Source organism: Pezoporus occidentalis, unplaced genomic scaffold, assembly GCF_034315485.1.
Source record: "Pezoporus occidentalis ecotype Australia unplaced genomic scaffold, CSIRO_AGI_Poc_V1 ctg189, whole genome shotgun sequence".
NCBI classification, from domain to species: domain Eukaryota; kingdom Metazoa; phylum Chordata; class Aves; order Psittaciformes; family Psittacidae; genus Pezoporus; species Pezoporus occidentalis.
This window is the reverse complement of record NW_026913737.1, coordinates 730,346-756,603: the sequence shown is the minus strand read 5'-3', so window position 1 is coordinate 756,603 and position 26,258 is coordinate 730,346. Positions and strand designations below refer to the sequence as shown.

General features: G+C 39.5%; 1 protein-coding gene across 6 annotated transcripts in view; it reads right to left on the bottom strand.

Annotated features, from left to right (window-relative positions):
* MTA1 (metastasis associated 1) overlaps positions 1-26,258 on the bottom strand; it is an 81,036-nt gene that overhangs the window by 30,112 nt on the left and 24,666 nt on the right. For all 6 annotated transcript variants that reach the window (XM_062616239.1, XM_062616243.1, XM_062616242.1 and 3 more), the window contains exons 4-11: positions 24,877-25,003; positions 24,648-24,711; positions 19,250-19,367; positions 17,553-17,655; positions 14,010-14,109; positions 12,406-12,594; positions 11,265-11,339; positions 3,493-3,551 (exon numbers count right to left, since the gene is read on the bottom strand). In XM_062616239.1, coding sequence (XP_062472223.1) covers positions 3,493-3,551; positions 11,265-11,339; positions 12,406-12,594; positions 14,010-14,109; positions 17,553-17,655; positions 19,250-19,367; positions 24,648-24,711; positions 24,877-25,003 — 835 coding nt within the window. The remainder of the gene's footprint in view (positions 1-3,492; positions 3,552-11,264; positions 11,340-12,405; positions 12,595-14,009; positions 14,110-17,552; positions 17,656-19,249; positions 19,368-24,647; positions 24,712-24,876; positions 25,004-26,258) is intronic.

Here is a 26,258-nt window from a genome sequence, read left to right as displayed (position 1 = left end):
GCTATCATTTCCAGTTCTTACATCAAGAATGGAAATCTCTTAAAGGGGTTTCAAATGCAATGGAGCATTCAGTTATGCTAGAACAGGGATCACCAAGTGCAAATTTCTGGGCTGTATTCTGCGGAGATCAGTCTCAATTTAAGAGATTAAGGTGATACATAAAGCACATGCAGAAAGAAGGCACTGGAAGCCAGCCCCTGCCCCAAAAAACCCAAACTGAAGATAATCCTAAGCAACACATAACACTGAAATCCCTTCACTATATGGCTGACTAGCATGTAATGCACAGCACAGTGATAAAATTTTTAGCTGTTAAAAATAACTATAAGCTCAACGCCATCCTGTTACTGACAAAATCACAGTGGTGCTGGGTGCAACAGAACAATCAAGAAATAAAGCCTCAAAAATAAGTACAACTTTAAATCCTTTGTGAGGAATATTTATGCCATGTACCACAAGGTGTCTAATGTAAGTGTCTGGATTCCTTATCCAGACAACAAAGGCAAATTTTCATCACAACTCTCCAGGCTACTGTAAATATCCACTTATCAGAACAGGCCTACAACTGCTACTTTTTGAAAACCAGAAGCTTTCGCCAACAAAATGTTGATGATCACCGTTTTAAACAGCACAGCTACAAAAGAAAGAACACTGTTACACCTTTCAGTTTTCTGTGCTACAATTAAATAGGGAAGGAAAAGTCTGGCTCCTCAGGCAGAGGACAACCAAGAACCAGATAAGGGAATTATCTTCAGCTTGCTAAGCAATGGCCCTTTGCAGTCATCCAAAGCTTTGACTTAGTCTCCCTGTTTCCTTGTTCACTTAAAAAATGAGGCAGGGTAGGGAGAATAATATTTGTCTACTTTACAAACATTTGCAAGGCAGCGTTTGCAGCTTGTCAAAGTGCTCTGAGATTCTCAGATAAAATTCTGTAGTAGAATGTATTAATTTACATTTACAGATGTAAATTTAAAATTCACATTATTTACATCAATACATTTTGGAGACTGGGGATTGCATGGAGCACTTCATGCTTCCCTTTCTGTTCTTATTCCTTCTGGGATCACTTAGATCAAAGCAAAAGAGAGAAAAACCATACAAAATTGTATGTCTCTGCTGTCATGATTTGCAGATGTCATAATTCCAAAAAACAACAGCTTTGCAACTAGACCCTCACCAAAAAGAAGCAAGTAACTAGTACATCTGATACCCATAAGATTAGTAAAATGAGAATATGACTTCCACAAGAGCTTGAGGATTATGTTTGGGTACATAGAAGAAGAAAGAGATGGAGACTATGCCTGCAACAAGAAAGGTCTCCGAGTTCCACATTCATGCTAATGAATGGCAGGATGAAGCATGTGAGAACATGGAATCTCTGTGCATTCGGGCTTCTGCTGCTGCTTTATTTAACACCTCTCCCACTGACAGGGAAATTGCTACAGAAAATAACTTATTCTTCTCCCCCCGCCCCAGTATTTCCTAAAACCAGAATTCAGCTGATTTTATGCCTTCTCCTCTCACCAGGAAGTCATAAAACAGTAGTTTCCAATCAAAGGAATGCATTACAAAGCCACACATCCAAACACTGTTCAATCACATCAACTACAGATGTCTGTCTCAAAACCAGGGTTGTTCTTGGAAGGACTCTCCATGCTTTAGCTACCCACACTGAAAATTTGGGCCACAGCCTCAGGTTAGAAAATACCAACTTGAAAGCCTCAGTTTGACCTGTTACTTTTTAATCGTATAGAATGTATGTGACATGAGAAATAAGTTTTGAAGACTGCGTCTATTGTTTTTCTTATCCTGCTCCCCTCTTCTCCCCCCAATTTTCCTGATAACATCACAGGAACAAAGTGTCCTATCAGTAGAACACAGCCAGAGACACAGGCATGCATACTGAAAGAGAAGGAAAAATTGACATCCATTTTATCAATTAAACAATAAGCTTGTTTAATTGATAAACACAAAATCAACCATGACTGGAAATCAAGGCCAGAGACAAAACAAGCAACCACACAGGCAGAGACAGAAGTCTTCCGGAAGTAGAGGTAAGTTGCTGATTTGATTATATTCTCCAGATAGCAACCAGAACTATCTTCCTGAGATACAGTGTTAAGGGATACCACCCCAGACAGCCATTGTCAAAATAAGCATCATAACCTTCCAAATACAGAGCCCTACCTACATACATTATAATCCAGAAGCAAAAGAAAGACTACCAGCCTCTCTCATCTGCAATATCCTTTTGCAACTGCAGCCTCAATTATATTGGCTTTTGCTTTACAAGCTTATCACATTGTGAATTCATGTTTAATTTGATGTCCAGTGTCCCCCTGCAGAGTAACACCATGCACAACAGCAACAGTGTTGAAAAACTGCATGACAAGAAATCTATTTGGATTCACTCTGAATATTACATTTAATTTTTAGCAAATTCACCTGAGAGATACTGACATATTTCAAAGCAAAAAAGAAATCAGGGATCCTTGATTTTCACAAGAAATAAGAGAAATAAGGGATGGTCTTGCAAGCTAAATATGTGAAAATTTTCTCTTAAGTAATGGAACACATGGTAGAACACATGGTAGAAGTTTAGAAATATTTGAAAGGAGACTGTATTCAAGAGTGAAGGAGTTATTTGGGATAATACACATGGGAACGTATCTGGAGTGAAAGCTGAAAAGAAAAAGGACAGAGGAGATTTTAAATTCTGCATTGGATTATGCAGAAGAAATGCAACAGAGAGAACACTTTAATAAGAATTTATATACCAGTATGTATTATTTTTAATATATTTCTACATACAATTTATATATATATAATACATTAAGAAACAACCACATATTGGTGATCCACTGATAACAAAAATGAAGAAAAACAGAGGTATTATCAAAGCAGTTAATTACCCACCCTTTTATTCACAACCATGCTGACCTGCTAGCAAGTCCCCAACTCCCAGTTGGTAGAAAATAAAAATCAGAAGACACATAATGATTGCTTCAGGATGGGAACATTATACAGGATGAAGGAAATGAGCAACATGACAGCACACTATCCTAACCAGGAAAGCCCCAAAGGGAAAGTCCTCTGCTGTCCATTAAGGAAATTCACTTCTGGAACACAGAGTAAGGTCAGCACGTGGGAACAGCTTTGCCTTTTACATACACATAAGCAGCAGCATAAGTGTACTGGGAGGAATGCTGCTTTGTTCTAGCCAGCTCTGAATTACCAAAGCTATCATGTTTTCTTCCACAGGGCAGCTAGCTCTTTATTAGCATCAGGGTGGTTAGCATTAACTCAGCTAAAATAAAAAAGAATTCAAGCATCAGCATAAAGTTCATTATATTGGTGACCTAATTTAATAGTTGAACAAACATTCATAGAACTATGTCTCTCAAATATATAACACTGGCAGGCCATCAAAACTGGTACACCAAACCCTCTACAATGAAATAGAAACCAAAACAATACAAAAAAGATACTTACTAGTTGGGTATATACACTTGTTTTAGTTTGCTTTCTGCTTCTGCTGCTTTCAATCGTTTCTTTAAAAAGAAAATAAGAACAAAGAAAGTTAAACTAAAAATAAAATAAGAAATATTTTTCTAGGTATATTACTTAACTCCCAGGTAAAACTTTAGCACTTATTAAGGTACAATGAAGTTCTCCTGTCACTAAGTAGCTACCACAAACCCCTTTTTCAACAGGTAAGCATCCTCTGAAAACAACTGTGAGCATCAGATGACTCTGTACACAGCTTTTCAAAAAGTCAAAGAAATGACAATCTACTGCTTATACGGACAAACTTTTAATTCCTGTTCACTTCAATACACATTCACACGTTGTTCCTGCCACAATCTCCGCTTTTTTTTTTACCTGCAGAGGAAGATCTGACATATCAGTCTGTCTGTTCTCCATGACAACATTCACCAACTGGACAACAATAGGTATCTTTACGTACCCTCTCCATCACATCTACTCAACAGCTGAACCATTTCAAGGAAGACTCTTTTGTTGACAGTCCTCACTTCTGAAGACCAAGTGACTCAGGAGATTTTCTTTAAAAGTTAATAAGGCCCCTAATGAAAACCACCACTGCCAGGACATTAAGAAACATTAACACAGACGTGTTATGAATGCATATAAGAAGGAGAGTTTCAGAGCACGGGGACACAGCACACACCATTTGTCTCTTTATGTGGCCTTACTTCAGTAAAACCATCCATTAACTTCTGTCCACATTTCTGCAGTAATGGATCAGAGGATCTTTTCAATGGGATGTATGGAAAAAATTCCCCCAGAATAGCTCTGCTCCTTTCTTCCATTTAGCTACAGCTGTGAACTTGCTGATAGTCAACAAGAACATGTCAGAGGTGTGCAACTAGCATAAGCTTTCATAACTGGTAAGAATCTGTTTTATAGCTCAAACCTTCACACCATTTAAACAGAGAGACATTCTCGAGTTTTCCCTTTATTACGTAACCTAAATTAATTTAAGGTGAATCTCTGGAGGCCTCTAGTCTGATCTCCTGCTCAGGCCATGCTCTTCAACATCCACGCTGGTAACACCGGCCTGCATAAACCCACAACGTTTTCCAGACAAACCAGCAGCATGGCGATATCACAGACAAACAGGTTAATTTAGCATTTCCTATGCAGCAGCCTCAAGGCACAGTGTAGGAAAATAACTGAAAGCTGAATTCAGTATCTTCATAGAAACAGTATGCATCAGAAAAATGTAGTAAAACTGAAGAATGTGTCACTGAGGAACGGACAAACGTTTTTACCGGGTCACAATGAACACACAGAAGAAAAAAAAGTTTCCCATAAGCATAAAGCTTGCTCTGATCAGGACAGGCTCAAGCAAGGATTTTTCCATTTGACAGTCTGACAGTTTCTCACCAAAGCTCCCTAGACTCGTTAAGAATTCCCCTCTTTCCTTCTGCAAATAAAAGTCAACCTATCTTAGAAATCAAAGAATGAAGTTTTCAGAGAAGAGAACAAGGGCTGAGAAAGCAGAATGTCTGAAAGCTATCCTGATACTATGGGTACACCTTCACAGTGCTGCATTCAAAAGCTGACTTCTTTCTGCTGGTGAAGGCAAGTTTTCCAGATCCTTGATGAATCCTATAGACTAGAAGAAGCAATAATACAGGTTTTCCTGGAAACTGGCAATGAAACTAAAAAAGTTATCCCTTTGAATACAAACCACAAATTCAAGTATTTTTAAACCACCCTACCAAAGTCTATGTGACAATCCAAAGCATCCAATGATGGGCCTCAAAAAGTGCTATGACAGTAGCTTTCCAAATAGCATCAGCATTCCTCCTCAACTTTGCAGAGAGGCACCACTCAAAAGTCACCCTTCAACAAAATGCATGCTCAGATGCCTTTCAGCTCAAGAACTGGAAAACAGGTAGTCTTTCCCCAGGCACAGATTATCACGGCAGTTACATCAATTGATGAACATTTACAGAACTCATTATCTCCCCGGGAATTACAACAAAGTCCAACATAGAATCATACAATAGTTAGCCTTAAGGACCTTAAGATCATCTAGTTCCATCCTTCTGCCACAGACTGGGACACCTCACCCTAGACCATGTAGCACAAGGCTCTGTCCAACCTGGCCTTGAACACTGCCAGGGATGGAGCGTTTATCACTTCTTTGGGCAACCTGTGCCAGAGCCTCACCACCCTCACAGTAAAGAACTTCTTCCTTATATCTAACCTGAACTTTTCCTGTTTTAAGTCTGAATTCATTAGCCCTTGTTTTATCACTGCAGTCCCTGATGAAGAGTCTCTCTCCAGCATCCTTGCAGTCCCCCTTCAGATACTGGAAGGCTGTTGGGAGGTCTCCACACAGTTTCTCTTCTCCAGGCTGAACAGCCCCAACTTTCTCAGCCTGCTTTCATACGAGAGGTGCTCCAGTCCCCTGGTCATCCTCATGGACCTCCTCTGGACTTATTCCAACAGCTCCATGTCCTTATTTTGAGGACACCAGAACCACACACAGTACTCCAAGTGGCATCTCACAGGAGCAAAGTAGAGGGGCAGGATCACTTCTTACAACCTGCTAGTCTCACTGTTTTTGATGCAGCGCAGTATAATATATCAGATACTGATAAACATCAGATACCGGTAAACAGCTTAAAATACTGCTTGATTAAACTTGTATAACGACTCTATCTCCTTGAGACCTAAGCAGGAAATTCAAGGAACTTCCACTGGTACAAAACTGCTTGAGTATCTTCCACTAGATTTCTAGATTGGGCAGTGGGGGAAGCTGCCATTTGCTTGACAAAAGCTCCCAAGGGGACTATCTAGACTCATTATGTCATGGCAGTTTTGGAAATCTATGAATGCCAAAGCTTTATGCAAGCACAAAGTATTACCAGCAGCTGAAATATTCTATCCACAATGTAAAGTCATTTGCCTTGGAGACATGCTTAATTTAGGGCACTGAGCAACATTTTAGTAAACTGGTGATGAATGTTAACCTCACACCACAGATCTTTGTGATTGAAGATCATGGTGCAAAGTCTGAGCTAACAACTGCCATAAGTCACCTGGACCTAGCAATACCCTCCTCTCCTATAGCTGCCTGGGGATGGGCACAGAGCATGACATACAGCATATGCCTTTATTACAAACTAGGATACCAGGAAAATTTAAGGTTTTTAGAAGGTACCACAATGGACTGGGTAAGAAGAGGTTCTGCACTAAGTACCTAATGCTGTGAGCAATCAATAGACCAGATATGATGAGTTCCCTACTTTCTGACAGTGACCGATACCAGAAGGTACAAAAGAAAGGTGCCTGAAATGTAGCCCTGCACAACTTCAGAATAATCCCTTCACAGAGAAAGTGCTTTGCTAGGTTCTTGGCCAGTTATTAATTGATTTGTGCTTGAAGCATATTTACACTATAAATTCTTAATGTTGTCTGATGCAGTGATGAATGTCCTCATCCACAAAAAGGCTGAATATTTGCAACTTTTCCCTAGTAGTTTGGCTTAAACGAAATCTTTTGTCTTTGAGTTATTTATATATCTTAAGTATACCCTCTTATTTACCTCATCATATTTTTCCCCATCTATAAAAGGGAGATATTGCCAACTTTTCTATCCCACAGGGACTAAGGGATTAAAATATTAAGCACTGTACATTTAAGTTAGTACAAACATCTGTCCTTTATATAACCTCTCCCTAGATTTGATATCTCTCATTCTACCCACTAAGCTTGTTTGTGGTCATTTTAGAAAGAGTGAACATTTACAAAGAGGTAATAACAGAAGAAACCCAGAAATGCAAGGGATGTTTCATGGTCTATAACACAAGAGTTGGGTTGGTAAAAAGCACAGGGACACCTCAAACATTCTTAAACATTAAGCCTTTATGATAGGGAAGACTAATTTAATTTTCTGGATTTAGAGAAGAACTTTCACACAGTTTATTCTTTTCCAAAACTCTGAACATACAAGTGCTGTTGGGGAGCAGGGGAAATGGGACAGAAAAGTTAGCTAGTCCATGAGCATTTGAAAGAAGTGTTTCCAGCTGCTTGTGCTCCAGCAACACATCTGAGTACTGATGTGTGGCACCTACAGTCTCTGTCTCTTGCCTGCCAAAATTGCCATAGTTCCAGCATTAGTGTAGGAGGTGTTCGGGGATAAAATGCACTATGTATGTGGAAAACCATTTCTTTGATGTTGTTTCTACTTTGCTAGCACACAGAACTTTATGAACGCTAGTACATTAAGATGTCATTCTCGGCTCTTGGCTAGGTACAAAGGGATCTTGCTTCCCTTAATAGTTTTCTATCCTCATCAAGATTTACCCAGAGCTCCGTCCTTTATTTAAGCTCCCTAACTCATGTAGCCAAATACAAGGGCACTTCCACTTTCTCTAGTATCTTCTCAACACTATACATACCTTAAAATTGATTGTCTATTCATTGACTTTTTCAATAAAAAAACAGCACAGCAGAGATTGATATTTGATCTTTCCCCTCAAGTTAGATGGCCCTCAAGCACAAATAAAAATTCAAAAAGTAAAATAAAGCCTTCAATTCCCTAAAAGCGTATGACTATTTCAGTTATCTGCCACTACTAACTGCCATGTCTCACACTCTTCTCAACTGCATCAACAGCTATGAAGAGTTATGTTTTAAAGCTTTCAGAACTTCCCCTCATGATATGAAAACAGAATAATTTAAGGATTGGGGGGGGGGTGGGGGGGGTGGCAAGGAAGGAGAGGGACTATGTAAGAACTCAACTTTTACTTTGGATGAAAATGTAGGCATATCCAAACATCACATCAACTCTGAAAGAGTTCTTACATCTCTGAGGGAAGTCACCAAACAGCAGTTACTCAGTGGATGCCACTTCAAACATTTCTGAATCAGAAATATATACTCTTGTGAACTGCTTCTGGAAATCCATCTCAAGAAAAGGATGCTTTCAAAGGAGACACAGGATACTGAATTGGGAATGCATCTCCTGTTTTATTCAAGAGAACTCTGAAAGGGTGCCTTTGACAGGACAGCTCTTGGGATCACTTTGGACAGACATTCACAAGCCTGCATCAGACCACAAATTCAGCATTGACATTGCAGTAGAATTAATCCTTCTAGCAGTTCTGTTCCTGGAGGGTCAGTATATCTCTTGATATGAGCGAACTCCTAATTACCTTGGGTTACCTTCAAAAATGTGGTATAGCTGAAGCCAAATAAAAATTACTAAATAAGAGATCCAAGTTCAAGCTCCAAAATGCTCAATCACAGTAACTTACTCACAAGACAAGGAAGTGCTGTATTAAGCCTTTTGATCTTAGGTATACCAACATACATATACCTTATTGTTCAATCCCAAAAAAGGGTCTTCTGTTGAAGTAAACTAAAAATTTAGCTTCCTCAATGGCAAGAAATGGATGAATTCTGCTTCAGGATTATGACAATGCTTACTCAGTCCAAGAAAATTGCAAAGGAAATACAGAAGGATGTAAGCAGTTCCCAACTGTTTTTCATCAAAGGTGGCAATTGGCTGACGACAAAGAACTTCATTATTATGTTGTGTAACTCTGAGAAACAGTATAAATGGACATTTTTACGTTAATTCAGCCAAGGATTCTACAGGAATGAGCAAGTTACCAGTATTTTTTTTTAAAGACAACAGCATATAGCCTTGGAATATAATTTAATCATCCTCCTAGGAGGACAACTCAAAGCAAAACAATTTGGGATACACACTTTTCGTATCCTTACTTAGCATATTCACATACAAAAATGCTGTTAGCCCCAGAATCATTTTGTGGTATTAGAGTCAGGAAAGAATCTACACAGACAAAGCACTATAAAGACACAGATGGAAAAAGTGGTGAAGCATGTGCTTTGACAAAGACTCTGCACACATGAAGTAAAATATAAATGTAATACACCATTATTTCAACTACAACTTCCTATGCTTTCTTTGTGGTTATATATAGATAGGTCTCCCAGGCTTTTCATAAATGTTTAATAGTATTATTTGCTTGTACAAGCTGGGAATTTGAGATGAGGTCTTCAGCTCAGCTCAGACTTGACTGATGTGATATCTCTGAACTGCAATTTCTACCTGTTTGGCTTACACTCGTACTGTCTCCTAAGTGTAGAGCCTCTAAATGGAAGTTTTCCCCAAATCCCACTCCCTGAAACACTAGTGGGCAGAACATGTAAGATACAGTACAACCATGATAGAAACCCCACTACATAGGAATATTACAAAACAACAGAGAAACTGTGGGTTTGTTGGGTTTTTTAATTGCTGCAAGAGCAAATAAAGTCTTTCATGCAACTATTCCCTCTCCAGTTCTGTCTATGTAGAAGAAAGTTCAAGAAAGTGGAAATAGCAAAAGAATTTAACCACTTCCTAATCAAGGCAGTTTCTCCAGTTGTTTTGCCTTCCCAGAACATAAGTTCTCACTTTTTCTCATACCTACCATGTTGCTAGATGGATTTTTATGACTAAGATGGAGGCTAGAAGATAAATGGATTCTTCACAGTGCAAATATTGATTGCAGAACAAGCTGTGTATATCTCCTAAACAGCTGTAGTCAGAGAGTATAGCAGCACTCACAATATCAACAATACACAGTTCGACGGCGAAGGAAAGACCATGACCTCCTTTCTCCAACACATTTTTCCCCACCATGCCAGCTTCCATCACCATCCCACTGTCTTACCACCTATTCTTTTACTGGAAGCAAAAGTTTATACCAACAAATGAACTTGGGGAAATACTGGAATGAGGATGCTGTTAATAAAAAACATAAAATTGATGCAAAAAAGAGTTCTCATTTGTCTAGAGGATGCGTCTGTAGCATAAACAGTGTTCTGATCACAAAGAAAAAGGTGAAAATCACACTGCAAACCAAGGTGCCCAGACATAGCACATGCCGCATACTGGTCAATGCCTCAGGCTTCTTCTCTTTATCATGGACTGAATTTCCAATGAAGCAAGTTAAGGCTGGACTTTTTTGTAACTCCATTTCTTCTAATACTTCAAATAGATACTTAAACATAAAACTAATAATTATACTGAAAAATCCATTATAGTTTCTCCCTTCTTTTAATTAATTTTCCTATTAAATATTATAAGTAGCATCTAATAGTCCGCAACATTTTGCATACTGCTTGCATTGTGATTTAAGGAATCAAGCAGCCTTCGTATTTAAACAAGTAGAGATTAAAATGATTGTAAACACTAGTCAAAGTTGATTCTCAAGTATAACGAGTCCGGGAATTTGAGCTATCAACGCTTCCTAAATACTTTACTCGCAGTGCTTACATGGGGAAGACTCCGTGCATCTGAATCAGTGACAGGCAGGCAGAGATGAAGAATTAGCATGGGTGCCTGCTGTACAGCACTGCCCAGCCCCTAAGAAGTGAAAACTGAATTTAATGCTGATCTCATTCTCTATGGGCAGAAATTAACTGTATTCCTTTCCCCAAACTGCTGAATTCCTAAATAGACATTTGAAAGCTCCAAACAAATAAAGTGGAAGCAAACATGGAAAGAAAGCACAAACGTCAATGCTACATGTTTGCATCCACAGAATGGCTGATGAATTTAGTGACAAAAGAGATTGTTCAGTGCGTCAGATCATTACAGAGCCCACCTATTCAAAAAGCTGAACCCCAAAAGGGAGAATGAAACAACACTTGGTTTCAAAGGCAAGGAAAACATCTTCCATTAGAAAGAAATACGCGATTCTGACTCTTACCTGCTGAACGTATCTGTCTGTAGTTTTCCACATATAGTAATATTCTATTATGCTTGTTAAGGACTTCCATGGGAGCTAGGGACATAAAGAAAAAGCAGCAGTCATTGCAGGGAACTGGCACACAGCCTCACTGAAAATTCACATGATTCCTTTGACAGCTTCTAGCAGAGTTTTGCAACTACTAACCCTCCTAACAAAAAAAGACAGTCTAAACCTCGTAAGGGCATTAGATGCACATGGGACCCATGTTAAATTAAATGCCCTTTCAAAAGAGTTCTCTCAGTGTAGAAGTAGAGCAGGTTACAGGTAAATATTCATGCTGCATTGGCTCCACAGTAAACAATTCTAGAGGCACAATGTGAAAGGAATCCCACTGGCTCAGACTCTCTCTGAGCAGCAAAGACTCGAGCAAGAGTCACAGCAACACCATCACAATTCTGATCTGTCTGGCTTCTATGGAGTTTGCCCATTAAAATAAGTTAATAACTATTAACAGAATTGTGCCCTGCCAGCTCTGTTCTCTGTGTGAGAAGCACGAGGATTTCAGGACCAGTGTATTGTGCTGTTTCCAAAAGATTAGACTATGGGACAAAAAGCACTAAAACTACTTGTTTTGTTCCAGAGGACTCAAACAGCAATACAGTGAAACTTGGCTCTCTTTACTTTGCTCCATTCAATCTGCATGCTGAGCACCTAGGGCAGAGCTTTGGACAAACTACAGGACACTTCCCTTGGATGTCCAAGATCCCTCCTTAAATACCAAAAGGCCCCTTCTGAAATCTCATTATACTAAGTGACTAAATTTTCATGTTTCAGAAGACCCAATACTTATTCTCCTTCAAACACAAATTAATCTGCAGCAGCTAGGCTGTCACAACACTGTCCTAAATCCTCCCTCAGCTGTAGTGGAGCAGATGACTTTAAATTAATATCTCTAAAGGAAAAGCTATCATCTGTGATTTGAAATTCTGTCTGCACAACAGGCTGTCATCAGCATGAGGTCTTCCTTTCCCCAATATATAGCATGACACATGCTCCAGTTCAAAGCCCTCTTCTTCAACATGAAGAAAACCAACACAATTTACACAAGCTGTAAACCAGCTCTGTCACTGATCAGAACAGGTCACCACATGGTACTTACAAAATCTTGCTGAATGTCAGTGAAATCTTTTCCATATTTTTCTAGTGCTTCCTCAAAGAGGTTTGCCTCTGAAGCAGACCACTCCTCCATCTCATCTCTGCACAGGACTGGCCCACCTTGTGGCACAAGCGCAGAGATTGCCTTGGAAATGTCATAGACATTTTTGTGCAAAGTGTCCATAGCATGGAACTACATAGTTGTAAAAGAGAAAGATAAATGTCAGGGCAAGCAGCTAGGGGAGAAAATGCTCAATGGTGAAACAGTAATAACAAAAATTCTGCACCAAGATTTGAGGGTGCAGTGTTCGGTACCTAACGCAAAGTCAATAAAAACTTGTTCTAACCTTAGACTCCCTGTGATTGTCAGGGTACAAGTCTAATGTTCACTAACAACAGTGCGGTTTTTGTGGCATATCAATAACTCCTACTTAGCTGTTCACCAGCAACACCACTGTAGCACTTAAGGTGTGTATTATTATTAAATACGCTATCCTGGGTATTTAAGAAAATACACAGGATAGAGACCCATTCATCCCAGGACTGAGCAGGCCCTGTTAGGTACCATCTATACATCTGACATGAAGATAGAGGTCCAAGAGTATGTTATTGTCAAATAATCCACAAAAATTGCATATAAGAAAAAATATTTAAATGCAGCAGCATAAGGTCTCTTCAATGGCCAGAAACACCCAGAAGATTCAAGTCAAGTCACACATCATAGCCGATTAGGAAAAAAGAATTGCTCCCATGAGCAATTACTCCTCAGAAGGCTGAGCTATGACTGTCTGCAACTTGTGATTTACAAGGGCTGAGAACATGTTGCGAGGGAGGAACTGGTATTAGTAAATGAAATTTTGGCTTTATTTCCTGATTTCTGCAACTTTAATCAGGATGTTATTTGCCTTTCATCATACCAGTTTATGCACGTGCATAATTGATCTGCAGTGGTCTATCCTAGAATTTATTCTAGATATGATTTCACATTACTCCAGTTATGAGGTGAGGCTTTGATAACAGTTCTCTGAAGACTTCATAAATTTTATTCAAATTCTCATTAAACTAGCACAGAAGTTCAAGTTTTTCCTTTCCTGTATGTACTCAGAATAATTTATGATTATAAAATATTAACAATGTCACCACTTCTCACGTACACTAAAATACAGCTCACTGAAGAGAAGAACTGTATCAACTGAAATTTCTTATCTGACCACAAGCTCTTCCCCCAGACAATCTTGCCCAAGGATGCCAGTAACAGTCTGGTGCTGGGGAAGTGATGAAGAGTGGCTTCTGGCATTATAACATTGCAGGCAGGCAGATTTGCATGCTTCTTAGGACAGCTACTGAGCCCATGCAAGAGATGGGCTGTGAAGCATGTCACCAGAACATTTTAACAGAACAAAAAATTATCCATGATGGATCATAGGAGGCACAAGGCCAGAAAAAGTTACTTCATATGTAAATAAAGGGTTCCTTTACAAAGACAGGATCTGCTTCACAGCAGGCCACAATTACAATCCATCTGCTCCTCTTTTTGCCAACTGTTATTGCTGAGGTGAGTATTTTGCATTTCTCAAAAACTTACATTCCTCTTAAAAAAGATCTTACCAGTGTGATGTCCCTGGAGGCTGCTGCAGCGCTCATGTGCAAACTCGGCTGTCTGACAGAACTACTGCAATCTAGCGCTCGGGCAAATGTACCAACAGACCTGAAAGAAATTTAATGGAGCATTAACTTTAATGCAAAACAAGCATAAATATAAACACACTATCAACACTCTTTGAGATCAGCAGACTATTTCTCACTAACAAGATTACATGGTTTGGTGTAGTTCTGAGCCAGTGACCATTCTCTTCAGATGTAGTTTGTTATTACAAACACTTTACTTGGTTCATATGATCAAAGAGGCTTAGGAAGGGGAAACAGTGAAAGACTCAAAGACCACAAATGGGGGAGTTCTGAAGTACTCTCTTATGCCTTATCTCTCAACAGACTTAAGCTTTAACAGAAACTAAGCGCAAGCAACCTTTATGAACGGCAAAGTCTCTTCCACAAGAGCAAGAATAGTGCTGTGTTATCCAGAGGTAGAGAGAAATGCCAATATCAGACAGAAAAAATGCAGTAACACAAGCTTTTTCCTGAAAGTTTACGTAAAGTTAAAAATAATCTTTATTTTACAACTTAATATGTAATAATATATATTATACAGCCTGTATGAGAACACAACAATTCTCAAATACTTCCTGATGCAAGCCGTTCCTGCATCTGAGGTCAATCCCATGACGCTTCTCATCTTATTCCTAAAGAAATTAAGTTGGAGAAATCTTCAACAGGAAAATCAGTTCCAGCAATTCCTACTCTCTTCACCGCTTGCTACACCACATGGGTGAAACATTCATGCTCCTGCACAGTAAACTGGAGCTGAATTCCTCTGAGCAACTACAGCAAGAAACAGGTGGGTTCGGTTTTCTTCTCCACTTGTATCACTTCCTCAAATTAGTTGCGCACACAGAGAAACAAACTAGCTCTGAGCAGCACAAGAGCAGGAAAGGTAAATGCTTAAGCAGTAGTTGTCATCAAATACTTAAGTTTGGCCAAAATAGAAAGCAGACTCCCTACTCAAGGTTTCTGTGGAGATTCACACTTCGCCCTCTCCCTGGTCTCCCAGTCACCATCCCCATCCTGTTTCACAACTTCTCCAGCCCCAACTTTAGCTGAACTGGTACTTTTTGTGTGTGTCACTGGCATCTTATCATAAACTGGACCACTTTGCTGATTCTGGGTAGAAGCAATTTTTATACTGATTTCCTTAGTAATCCTCATTATACCACGCATCTTCAAGTGGCTGCATCAGCAAACCCAGTGGGCAGCAGGCAACAGCCAGAAAGAACCACTAAAAGCAGCCTCACCACTAAAGCCTACACACAGTGGAAACCCCCATCACAAAGCAGCTCTACAGTCACTCTAAACCAACCCATTCAAAAACCCCCATCCACCAGGCACTTCTATTCTCTCACTTCCTGCTGGGTCTTCTTCACACCAACACCAGAGCACTGTGTGGCTCAGTGGCCATTTGAATCAATCCTGCTTCATATTAACCCAGAAAACAAAGATCTTAGCATTTTAGTGGTGTGCTGTATTACACTTGATCAGAAGCAACTGTGAAGCCACAGCCTTGTCGAGAAGGGTCCCTTAAGAAGCAGGAATACCCTTTCCTCAGATATTCCAGCTCTCCCCATCACTCCTTTGTTCCACACTGCTCATGGAGATGATCCTCCCGCCATTTTCATCCACTTTCCTACACCCATCCAATCAAGTAGAATTAATCTGTTCCAGATAAATCATTTAGTTCAACCAGTTTGACTTTACTGTTGACACAGGTCAAGGGAAACAGCAATATATCATGTAAGCAGCACAGTAAAACTTCCAAGAGCCTAAATTCTATGGTGTTTCCTTAGTGCAGCCAGAACACTATGAACTTTATGAACCTTTAAAGAGTCTACACAACAAAAAGCCCATACTTAACCAATGACAAAAATATATTAATGGATTCTGCACTATGAGATTTTCTTCAATATGGACTGTAGCTGAATTTTAATTTTACCAGCCTAGTTTCACTCTTGGCTCCCTCTTAATGGGCTCTCACACAGGGCCCAAGCAGCCACACAAAGGGTTTTAAGTCCTGCAATGCAGATTAACCATTTATTGCTGTGGTTTGTTTTTTTTTTTAATTTTGGCCAAAGTTCATCATAATGGCAACCTTTACCTTCAAGGTACATAGAAGAATCGCTGCGGATGTGTATGTCTGAGTATACACACACTTTTCATCCTAAAACACTGCATTTCACAAGGTCCTTCATTTACATCAATTCTTTTTTATTTTTTCTCAGTATTTCCCCGAGCTTGTACCGTTGAGCACGTTGAACACATGTACTGCTATTTGATACAAACATACCCTCATTGCATCATGTAGAAGCTTCAACCAGAACTGGAGGGCTCTGTCACGCAGACTGTTACACACAAGCTCTAGCACTGCCTCTCTGGCAAGTATCCCATTGACTTACCCCACACCAGGCACAGCAATGTCACGCTTGGGGAAGTTCAGGAGAAATTTCAAAAGCATAGTAACTCAACAAGGGAAAAACTAAGAACCAAAAGGTAGACAGAACTAGGGCCCTATTTAACAGAGTATCTGAAATACAGGTTTAACCCTCCTCCAGGGCTAAAGGCCTTGGCTGAAGTAAGGTAGCCCTGCAAGTCAGAGTCCACATCTACCAGACAGAACAGCCAATGAACAAAACCATTAAGAATATCAAACAAGATACTACTAGCAGCTTGTAACTTCACACATCCCTTTCCTAACCATATCCAATAACTTGCTCCACTTACTACAACCAGCAAAAAGGTCCAACTATCTGTCTACACACAACGCTTTCCTCTCATGCAGTCCTACAAACTTACCTACAAGACAGAATTTGGAGTGTTTTTGGTTTTTTTTCTCCCCTCCCCAAATTATTCAGTCACCAATTTTTAGAAGAGCCAAAAATTTAGTACTGGCTTCTGTTCATATAAATGCATACCAATGAAAAAGCTCAAGAACATTTTTAAAAGGAAAAGTTGATCAATAAAGATTGCACTGGGCTTAAATGAAAGCACACACTTCACCATCTGTACAGATTTGCAGGGTTGTTTTTTTTTTTTACTTTATTGTGCCTAGCTATTGGAATCTAAGCATTAGAAAGCATCCATGCTCCATCAAAAACACTTTACCAGACTTCTTAGCAAACTACTACTAGATGTTAAAATGTCACTAGATTTGAAAAAGGAAGAAAATGGACAGAGTAATAAACTGTCAAGAACCTAATTCACTAAACCTTCCGCATGCTGGCTGAAGTATTTGAAAAAACCTCATCAAGTACAGGAAAGTTTTCACATGCCATTTGCTATTCTTTTATGAAAGTGATTAAGTTGTAAATCTGAGTAGCCATGCAATTCCCAAGACGGCATGTAAATGTCCATCATTTAAAAATGGAGCAAGTGAATAAAGCAACTGAAACCAGCATGTATACTAATAAAGCATAAAGAACATAAAAAGTGTTTGAAAGAGTTATTAACATTTACTTATCGAAAGTAGAGTTAAAATGCTCTTACCGTGCTACCACCAGGAACTGGTCTATCTGCTTGTCTACTAGAGGATTAAAGGCTTCCCAAACTTTTGTTTCAAGTTTTGACTGATCTCTTCCATCATCCTCACCTGGTTGAAAAGCAAACCAGAAATGCTTGGTATGACTGCTTTAAAATAGAACTACCTTCTAGATTTTTTTATCTCACAATAATTTAACTGCTAACCCATTTCAGTTACTCTGCTTTACCAGCTACTGTAAAAATTTAATTCATTTATTTGCCATGACAATTTCAGTTTGACAGGCACAGCCACACACCTCATCTGCATCAGACAATCAGATTTTCAAGCACTGGTTTAAAGGATGCATGCAATAGAAAACAGCATACATCCTTCTCCTGACTAGGCAGTCCCTCTTCTGCCCCTTCGCTCAGCTACTCTTTCTCCCTTATCTTGCAGCAGCTCCAGGACATCATTCCAGCTACTCTGAGCAGGCAAAGAGTAGCTGGGTTTCAATTTGCATCAGATGCTAAGGGGGAAATCATGGCACCAGACTCTTGCTTTTGTATTGCTGACTCTACACAAACCAAAACACCTCGGAAAAATACAGGAGCTATTGAGATTTTTTTTATTTGTATTTTTCTGATCCTTTTAAAACATCTGGAGATTATCCTTCTCTGAAGACTGTTGGACTGCTGAGGGAAGAAAATGCCTTTCAAGTTAGTTCATCCTCATTTAGGAGGCTTGCTCAGCTGCTGAATAAATACCAGTTTCATAGACAAACAAAAGTCCTGACCAATCTGTTTGCCTGTTCTAACATGAGCCTAACAGTATCAGCAAAGCTCCTAAGCAAAGACAGAAACATCTCACTGCTTTCACATCTCTTCCCACACAGCCAGGAGAATGTCTTTCCAACATGGGCCACAACTCCTGCTCTCTTAGGAGAGGCATCCCAACAGACCTTTCCCCATGCGTTACATGGGGCTCAGAAAGGAGCCATTAGACACCAATATTCCCCATTCCTCTCAGTTTCTCCACCCACTTTTGGATCTGTAGGGTAGTGCAATGACAAATCTGAAGTTAGTTGCTATCTGGTAATTAGTATCAGTTACTACTACTACTACTCCCTCTTCCTTGGGCCAGGGTCCTCGTGGTCTTACTGCTCAGGGACACAGTGGGAGCAGGCGGAGGTCTCAGAACACATTCAGGCCAGCAAATTCTTCCTCCTGCCTGTTTTTCAGGTGAGAAGTCTAGGCTGGCAGCCAACACTAGGGATGGGGAGAGAGGGTTCTGAGGAAAAGGCATCCAGCAGTAACAGGCAAATTGATGAGGGGAGACAGCATTTAACTGGCAGTAATTTAGGAGGGGCTCTTACAGGGAAGTGAGCCTTGACTAAAAACACAAAAGGCTTTATAGTCACAATGGAAATTTGTGTTTCCCATGGAAATTCTGAAATCTCTTAATAAAAGAGTACAAGCTCTAAGAGAGCCAATTAATTCAATTTGTTTCAGCAATTTCTATGATTTGGACAAATGCCACTTAAAGACTGGTTTGAGACATAATTAATTGTGTTTAGTGGGCAACAGCTTCAGTTACCAACAACCCAGGCTGTCGCTGTACGCATGACCTGGCAGTGGAAACCTCCATCTCCCACACCTCTGTAGGCTGCACACATAAAAGTGGCCACATTCAACATTGAACAATTGAAATAAATTATGGAAATTACCCTCTTTTAGTAAGTCTGTTATATCTGCCTGGTATCTGTTTCCAACTCGGATCTCTCCTTTATCAGCGAGTAGGGTCTTTTGTTGAGGATCATATACTAGTGAATAAAAGAAGAAATCCTAAAAATAAAACAAGAGAAAACAAATAAACAGTGTTACTAGCTTTTTACTTTCAGCTTTGTATACATACTAGAAAGCTTTTACATTTTAAGTTTGATTACCTTTATACAGATTTTAAAACTGGGTGAAGAAACAATAAATGAACCACTGGTTTTAAAACCCCACATTAAATGCTGCCACTTTCTAAGTGTAACAGTGCTCCCTCAAAACCAGCCATTTCCTTAATATAAGTCTTTGAAGCTGAACAAAGCTCCTCTTGCACAAATGAGGCTCAGAAAGGCCAGAGATAATTTTTAGTAATACCAGCTGTTTCAGAACACAAAATTGCACTTTCTCATATACTGAAATAGCAGTATGAGATGCTAGTGACTTATCTGCAGAAAAATACTGATACAAATTAAAGCATAACTTCAGAGTGTTACCAATGAAACACTCCATAGACACAAAGCCCCAGACAATCTCTGTGGCCTTTACTGGACTTGCTCCAGTATGTCAATATCTCTCTCATGCTGGAATGCCCAAAGCTGGACACAGCACTCCAGAAGTGGTCTCACAAGTGATAAACTGAGGGGATCAAACTCTACCATCCATCTGCTCGCTACACTCCTGCTAAACTAGACCAGAATGTACTTGCCTTTCCATGTCACAGAGATGCACTGCTGACTAACTTCTTGTCCACTTCCATCTAAGCTTAAATCAGCATGCCTCCTTCAGCTTATTACTGGGAGGATAGAAGATTTGGCAGCAGCAGTAATCAGCTGCAGGTGGCAATACATTAATTTGCTGCTTTTGTTTAAGCAGAGAAAAAAAGCCAAAAAAGCTGCTTGGCCTCTGTTACCTGGGTGCGTAAAATTAAAGCAAAAATTCATACCAGAACAAGAAATGTCCTGCCAGGGTGAAGAAAGAAAACAGCCACAACTTTAAGTACTTAAAAGTGCACAGTACAAGTAATTTAACTTTTCTGCATGGATAACTACTAAACTGTAGCTATGGAATGACACACTGGAGACCACATATGCCCCATGAACGTATAGCAGGGATATGGCGCAACAAGAGAGCTCTGACAGGTCATGAAATAAAAGACCTTTCATAACCTCTGTCCACAGCAACACTATAATCACAAAAGAAAAGTGTTTCTGAAGAGAAACACTGGGTTATATGTTGCACCATTTTTCACAGATCAGGTTTCTGGCTCATCTTCCTTTTCACCATATTTCTGTGTCAATAGCAGGCACCCTGTTTAAACACATCTCATTTCATGCTCACCTCATTTTCCCTTTCCCTATATTTAGTATGTATCAACCACATGCAACAAAAATGAGGACAAAACCAGTATCAGTTTCAAGCCCTGTTCATCTTCATGAAGAGGTGGCAAGGGAAAAGAGTCTCCCAATCTGTTATACAAAGCCCGAAAAAGGAAGAATCACTGTGAGTTTCCCAGGAACATGGCAAAAATTCTGCAGGCTAGGGCTTCTAAGGTACATACTGGTTCTGTTCCCAAGCCCTGCACATTACACACATTAAACCAAGATGGGTATCACAGCAGTAAGGTTTCTCATGTTTTCTTTACATGCATCCAGCATCCACTTACAGCATGTTACAGTTACAGTGTTAAACCTGGTAACTCTTGTTTTCTGCTCCAATTTTAATAAAAATCATCAATTTTTCTGGGCAGAGATCACCATGTTTGGAAGGGAGGCGAAAAGCCAAAAAAGAGCCAAGCAAGCACGCCAAACCTGCTTTGCTACCTAAGAAAGCTACTGCATGTAAACTATCACCTATGCAGCACAGCACAAGAGACAAGACAGGAACTAATAGTCTCCTCCAGCAAAAAACATGTCACTTCTCCACCATGAAAACATGAATCCCAAGGGCAAGAACAATCTCAAGTTATGTCACGATTAACAGGATTGATGTTGGCAAAATGCTGTTCCAGCACCCAGCCAAGTCAATTGAAAGGGTTGTCTGTGGTTGGGTTTGAGGAGGTGGGATTCAGTTGCATCCTAAATGACATTTCTGACTCCTCCTCCCAACAGACACCAGGGTCAAATCTACTTACAGATAGAAAGGCGTTTCAGAGTATATGAAAAGTATATTATGGCTGTGTCAAGAAATCTAGGTCTCTTGCTCCCTGTCATATACAAAGTTCAAGATATTACAATATTTACAGAATGTATTGTTGCATAAATAAAATGTAGGTAAAGCTCCTGTCTCACAAGGCTCCAGGTTATAAATACAGCCTTTTATTTATTCAGCATTAAAATACCCAACTCTAGGACAAAGTATATGCAGTGCAACATTAATGTGTTTCAGGCACGCTGCCCAGCAAATATGCAAACCAAACACTGTAGTATAAACAACACAGTGGGCCCCAAGAAAGGCCAATTAAGTTAAGTCTTTCTCTGCCGGGGAAAGTCATTCATTGTGGAGGGGTTTTCTCCCATGGTATTTGACTGCGAGATGCCCTATTGCTTCTTTTTTATTGATTATCACTATGAATTTTCTCTACAAAATAAACTCCATCTTTCTCTACCAGTCTCAGGTCATATTCTTGTACTTTGCCCAGTTTTGTCTCGAATTAAGCATGTCCTATGAAAAAAATAAAAGCCTCCCAGCTCTTCTCCCCAACCAGAGCCTCCTCAACTGAGGAAAGATTGAAGTTCAAGGGCTAAACGTGAATACAAGAACAGGCTGTAATCCCCAGATGGAATGCAATCCCAGTGCCATCTTCTTCCATAAAAGCATGAAATTCAGGTCACACAACAAGTGGGATTTCTGAAAACATTATTAAATGTCAGTTTAGTGCCAATGCAAACTATAATTTAAGGAACAAAGCAGGTCCTTGCATACTCTTGCACGTGTGAACTCCCAATCACCACTATGCAGTAAGAACAATTTTTCAGAAGGGTTTCACGAGAAGTGGGATGTTCACGACAAAATAACATGGTTCTTCAAAATCCTCCATGTTCATTTCAGCTGTCAAAACTGCGTATGCTGAGTTTGCAACAGCGAAGAAAAAGACTTCTCTCTTTTAATTTCAGATCCCAGACAACACCCAACATGTTTGGAAAGATTAAAGTGACCTGCCAAGAGTTAAAATTAAACCATGACTTTCTACTTCTCCAAAGTGTTAGACACACAATCTCACAGCTTCCCTACCCAAACCCCTAGGCCACCTAAGCTATAGCCAAAAACCAAAGCCACAAAGAAACTGCAGAAGAACCAGAGAAAGAAAACAGGCTCAAAGTACAGTACAGAAATAATGGTTATTTCATAACAGCTTGCAAACTTATTTTCATTAAGTCAGTGTGGGTGAGGGGGGAAATGTATTTTAACTAGAGAGCACTTTATTTTTAGGGGGGATACCAAAGGGAATGGAAATGTCAGACATGCGCCCAGCAAGCAAAATTCACACAAGCCTCTGGATATATCTGAGCAGAGCAGTAAAATTGATGGTACATATAGTTTCCTGCAGAATAGAGAAATCAAATGCTTTTGCCATAACTGGCTATGCCCTTCACTTGATCTCCATGGGAATTCAGTATCTACAGGAAGTTCAGGTTTTCCAGTTGCTTTTTCTCTTTTTCTTCCCATTCCTCACTCCTGCTACAAACCCTATTTTGCCAGGCACAATAAAAATATCTTTGCTGGCCCCCTTCATCCTGCTCTCCAAATATAATGGAGCAATCTTCCTGAGGAAAATGACAGAGAAAGGGTGGAAGGAGGAAAACAGATAACACAAATGTAATTTTGCTATGCTTACTATCTCCTTAAAATTTTCCATCTACATGTTTAACCTCCTCTGAGGCAGCCTCGGGCTGAAAACCTACTTTTAGTGGTCATAACATATAAGAAATCAAACAATAAACTCCCTAAAACTACTTAGGCTTTATTGACAAAAGCCATGTTGAAAAATAAAAACCAGACAAACAAAAAAACAAAAAAAACCAAACACAGCCCCCCCCCCCGAAAAAAAAAACCAACAAACCAACAACAGAACAAAACAAACCCTGAAACATTTTGGAAGCAAAGAATGGATTAAGAACAGGGACAGTGGGAAGAAACAGTTCATAACAATACCATTCAGGGCTAGGAATTCACCAGACAACAACTATCTGTTTCTTAATCTCCTCACCCTCTACCCAAGCACATTTGTGTTCCTGAGCTTTCAATTTCTTTACCATCTGTCCAAGTTAGTTTGCACCACAGCAAAATACCATGTTAAGTGACAGGACACATTCAGGGAACTCTCTCATTCTGTGAAATATCTAAGTGCCTGCTCAGTTTTAAAAATAACCTGCATCACTCATCTTGCATTTTGAGCGTTCAAAAGGATGAAAAAGAAAAATCTCTTTCTATTCCTACATATGCAACCAAGCAGTTGCGTGATTAGAGGAAGCCAGCTCCCTTCTCCATCTCAAGGTACCTACCTGTAAATTAGCAGTAATAAAAATGTGTTGGGAGCAATTGAGAATAAACACTACTTAAAAGTTGGATACTAGCAAATCAAAAATAATTTCAGTTTAACCTTTTCATTCAACATGGCACATCCTGGGCTGCTAGTTGGTTACAAACATTTCTGAATGCAATGTCCCTTGTTTGATGCACTGCCATTTGGCAGCCCGGAACAGACTTGAGATGTTTCTGGTTTCACATTCCAAAGAGAAACCTGACTATTTAATCTCTGTGCTTTGTTTAAAATTCTCTTAAACCAGAATATCAGATTTAATTAATCTTATACTTAAGTAAATACTAAAGAAAGCTAAAAAGTGATTTTAAAAGAAAGGCCAACTATGAGACAGAAACTACAGTATGTTCCTTGCAAAAAAAATGATCTGTTTTCTCCTTGTTTCTTAAAGGCTGGTGACGACTGTTACCCTCCTGTTTTTAATTACAAGATTTCTGCTCTTGTATAACATTTTAATGTTTTCAAAAGCAAATCTAATGTTTGCATATGTATTCAGTTTCTGCATCACCCACCCTGTCTCACCTTGGGCGTTAGGCTTCAGGTTTGAATTCTGAGGCTGTGAGGAGCAAGTAAGGCTCTCTTTACAGAAGGACAGGTGGCCTGAAGTTACAAGGATGTAAACAACAGGTCTAGCCTCTAGATCCAGAGTTCTATATCAGAATGAAGGAAGTCTAAAGCTTCCCACTGTCAATGCCCAGTACGCTTAGAAATAAAACAACCACCTTCTTTTAGAAAACCTGCAAAAAGCCACCAATCCTAGATTGTGCCAGAATAAACTGTTCAAGGTTGACAATTCAGAAAACAGTCCATACCTCACGTTCCAGATATGATTTAAGGGACTCTGTCTCATTTAACAGAGTAACGCTGCATTTGCCTCTAAAAAACAGAGAAACACATTTAATGAAAAAACATCTTAAATGCTCATGTGATTCACAAGATGATATTACTGAAGTTGTAAACATAAGTTAATCTTACACTGAAGAATACTTTAATAACAACAATAATAGTAATAATAATGCACTAGAAGAAAGTAGTCATTACCTAATGTGTGTGGCTGGCAGAGATTCCAGCTGTCGTGAGAGAAACAACTCACGATGTCGTAGCTGATGCTTCTGTTTCTCTGGTAAATCAACCATTTCTGGATTTTCCATCTCTTCTTCCATTTCTCCTAGTTACAAAGAGACAAAATTGATCATCAAGAACAGCACAAGTATCTATTCTGAGCCAAACAAGATGAGTTGCTCCAAAACCTTTGCTACATAGTTCACATTAATTAGATTAAATCTAACTTCATCTGAATCCACATTTCAGCCAAGTGAATAATTAGATAATTAGTATAAATCCTTTAAAGATGCCTGTGAAGAACTGTATTGGGATCAAAGCATTCCAGGTACACACAGGTCATACTGGCACACCAAGCTGAAAGTCACATACTACTCTTATCTGCTACCGACAGACAAGCTCTGAGGAGAGCTGTTCTTGGAGACCCCATCACTGCTCTGACAGATTCATCAGGAAGAAGCTAACACACGGCTACTGAGGCCGTGTCTTTCCTCTCTGTCAAGCATCAGCTATCTTACACCCTACTCCTCTTTTAGAATATCACAGACTCTTCCATCCCGACTTCAACAGCTTTTGCAGGGAATGCCCCCTGAAAAGGTTATTTATTTAGCATATTTTATTCTCTTTACCCCAACCACAGCCAAGAGATCCCAGCACAAGACCAAATGCATAAGGCCAGTCTTCCAAGCCACTCTACCCTACCATACCACAAACATTTGAATGCCGGGCTGCTACATTTCAAAAGCTTGCTTTATTCTGGTGTCACAATCCACCGTGTCTGGCTTTGAGCTATGCAAGCTCCATCCAATCAGTTTTTAAACGAATGCCATTAGTAAATATATGAAATCACATCCACACCAATACACAAGTGATCCAAAATATCTCGAGGCACTTTTCTTGTAAGAAATAAATTGTTACTATATTTTGTGTTCATTAGCAAGTATCCTCTCCATTATGTAAGACAAAGCTGTAAAAGACAAAATACTCCCCTCAAAAAAATGCCAACCCCCCAGAAAAAACATGCAAAGCCACTTCATGATGAAGGACTTCAAAAGAGAACACCAAGCTTTCTCCTCCCCTAAGAAATTAAGGCAGTTACTGTATTTTCTGAAACCACTGAAAGAAACAGAAAAGTTTCCCAGACTGTAATAGAATGAGCTGTAAAGTCTCATGCATGAATCGTAAAACTCTAATTTTACGGCAGGAGTACTCTCAAAGAGCAGACTTATGCCTGCAGCTTAATCCAACAGTTGTTGCCAAGAAACATTTCTAGTCAGAAACACAGTCAGGCACAGTTATGATTTATATACCCTTAAGATTAGTTAACTATAATCCTCGTAGTTATCCTAAAATAAAGCAAA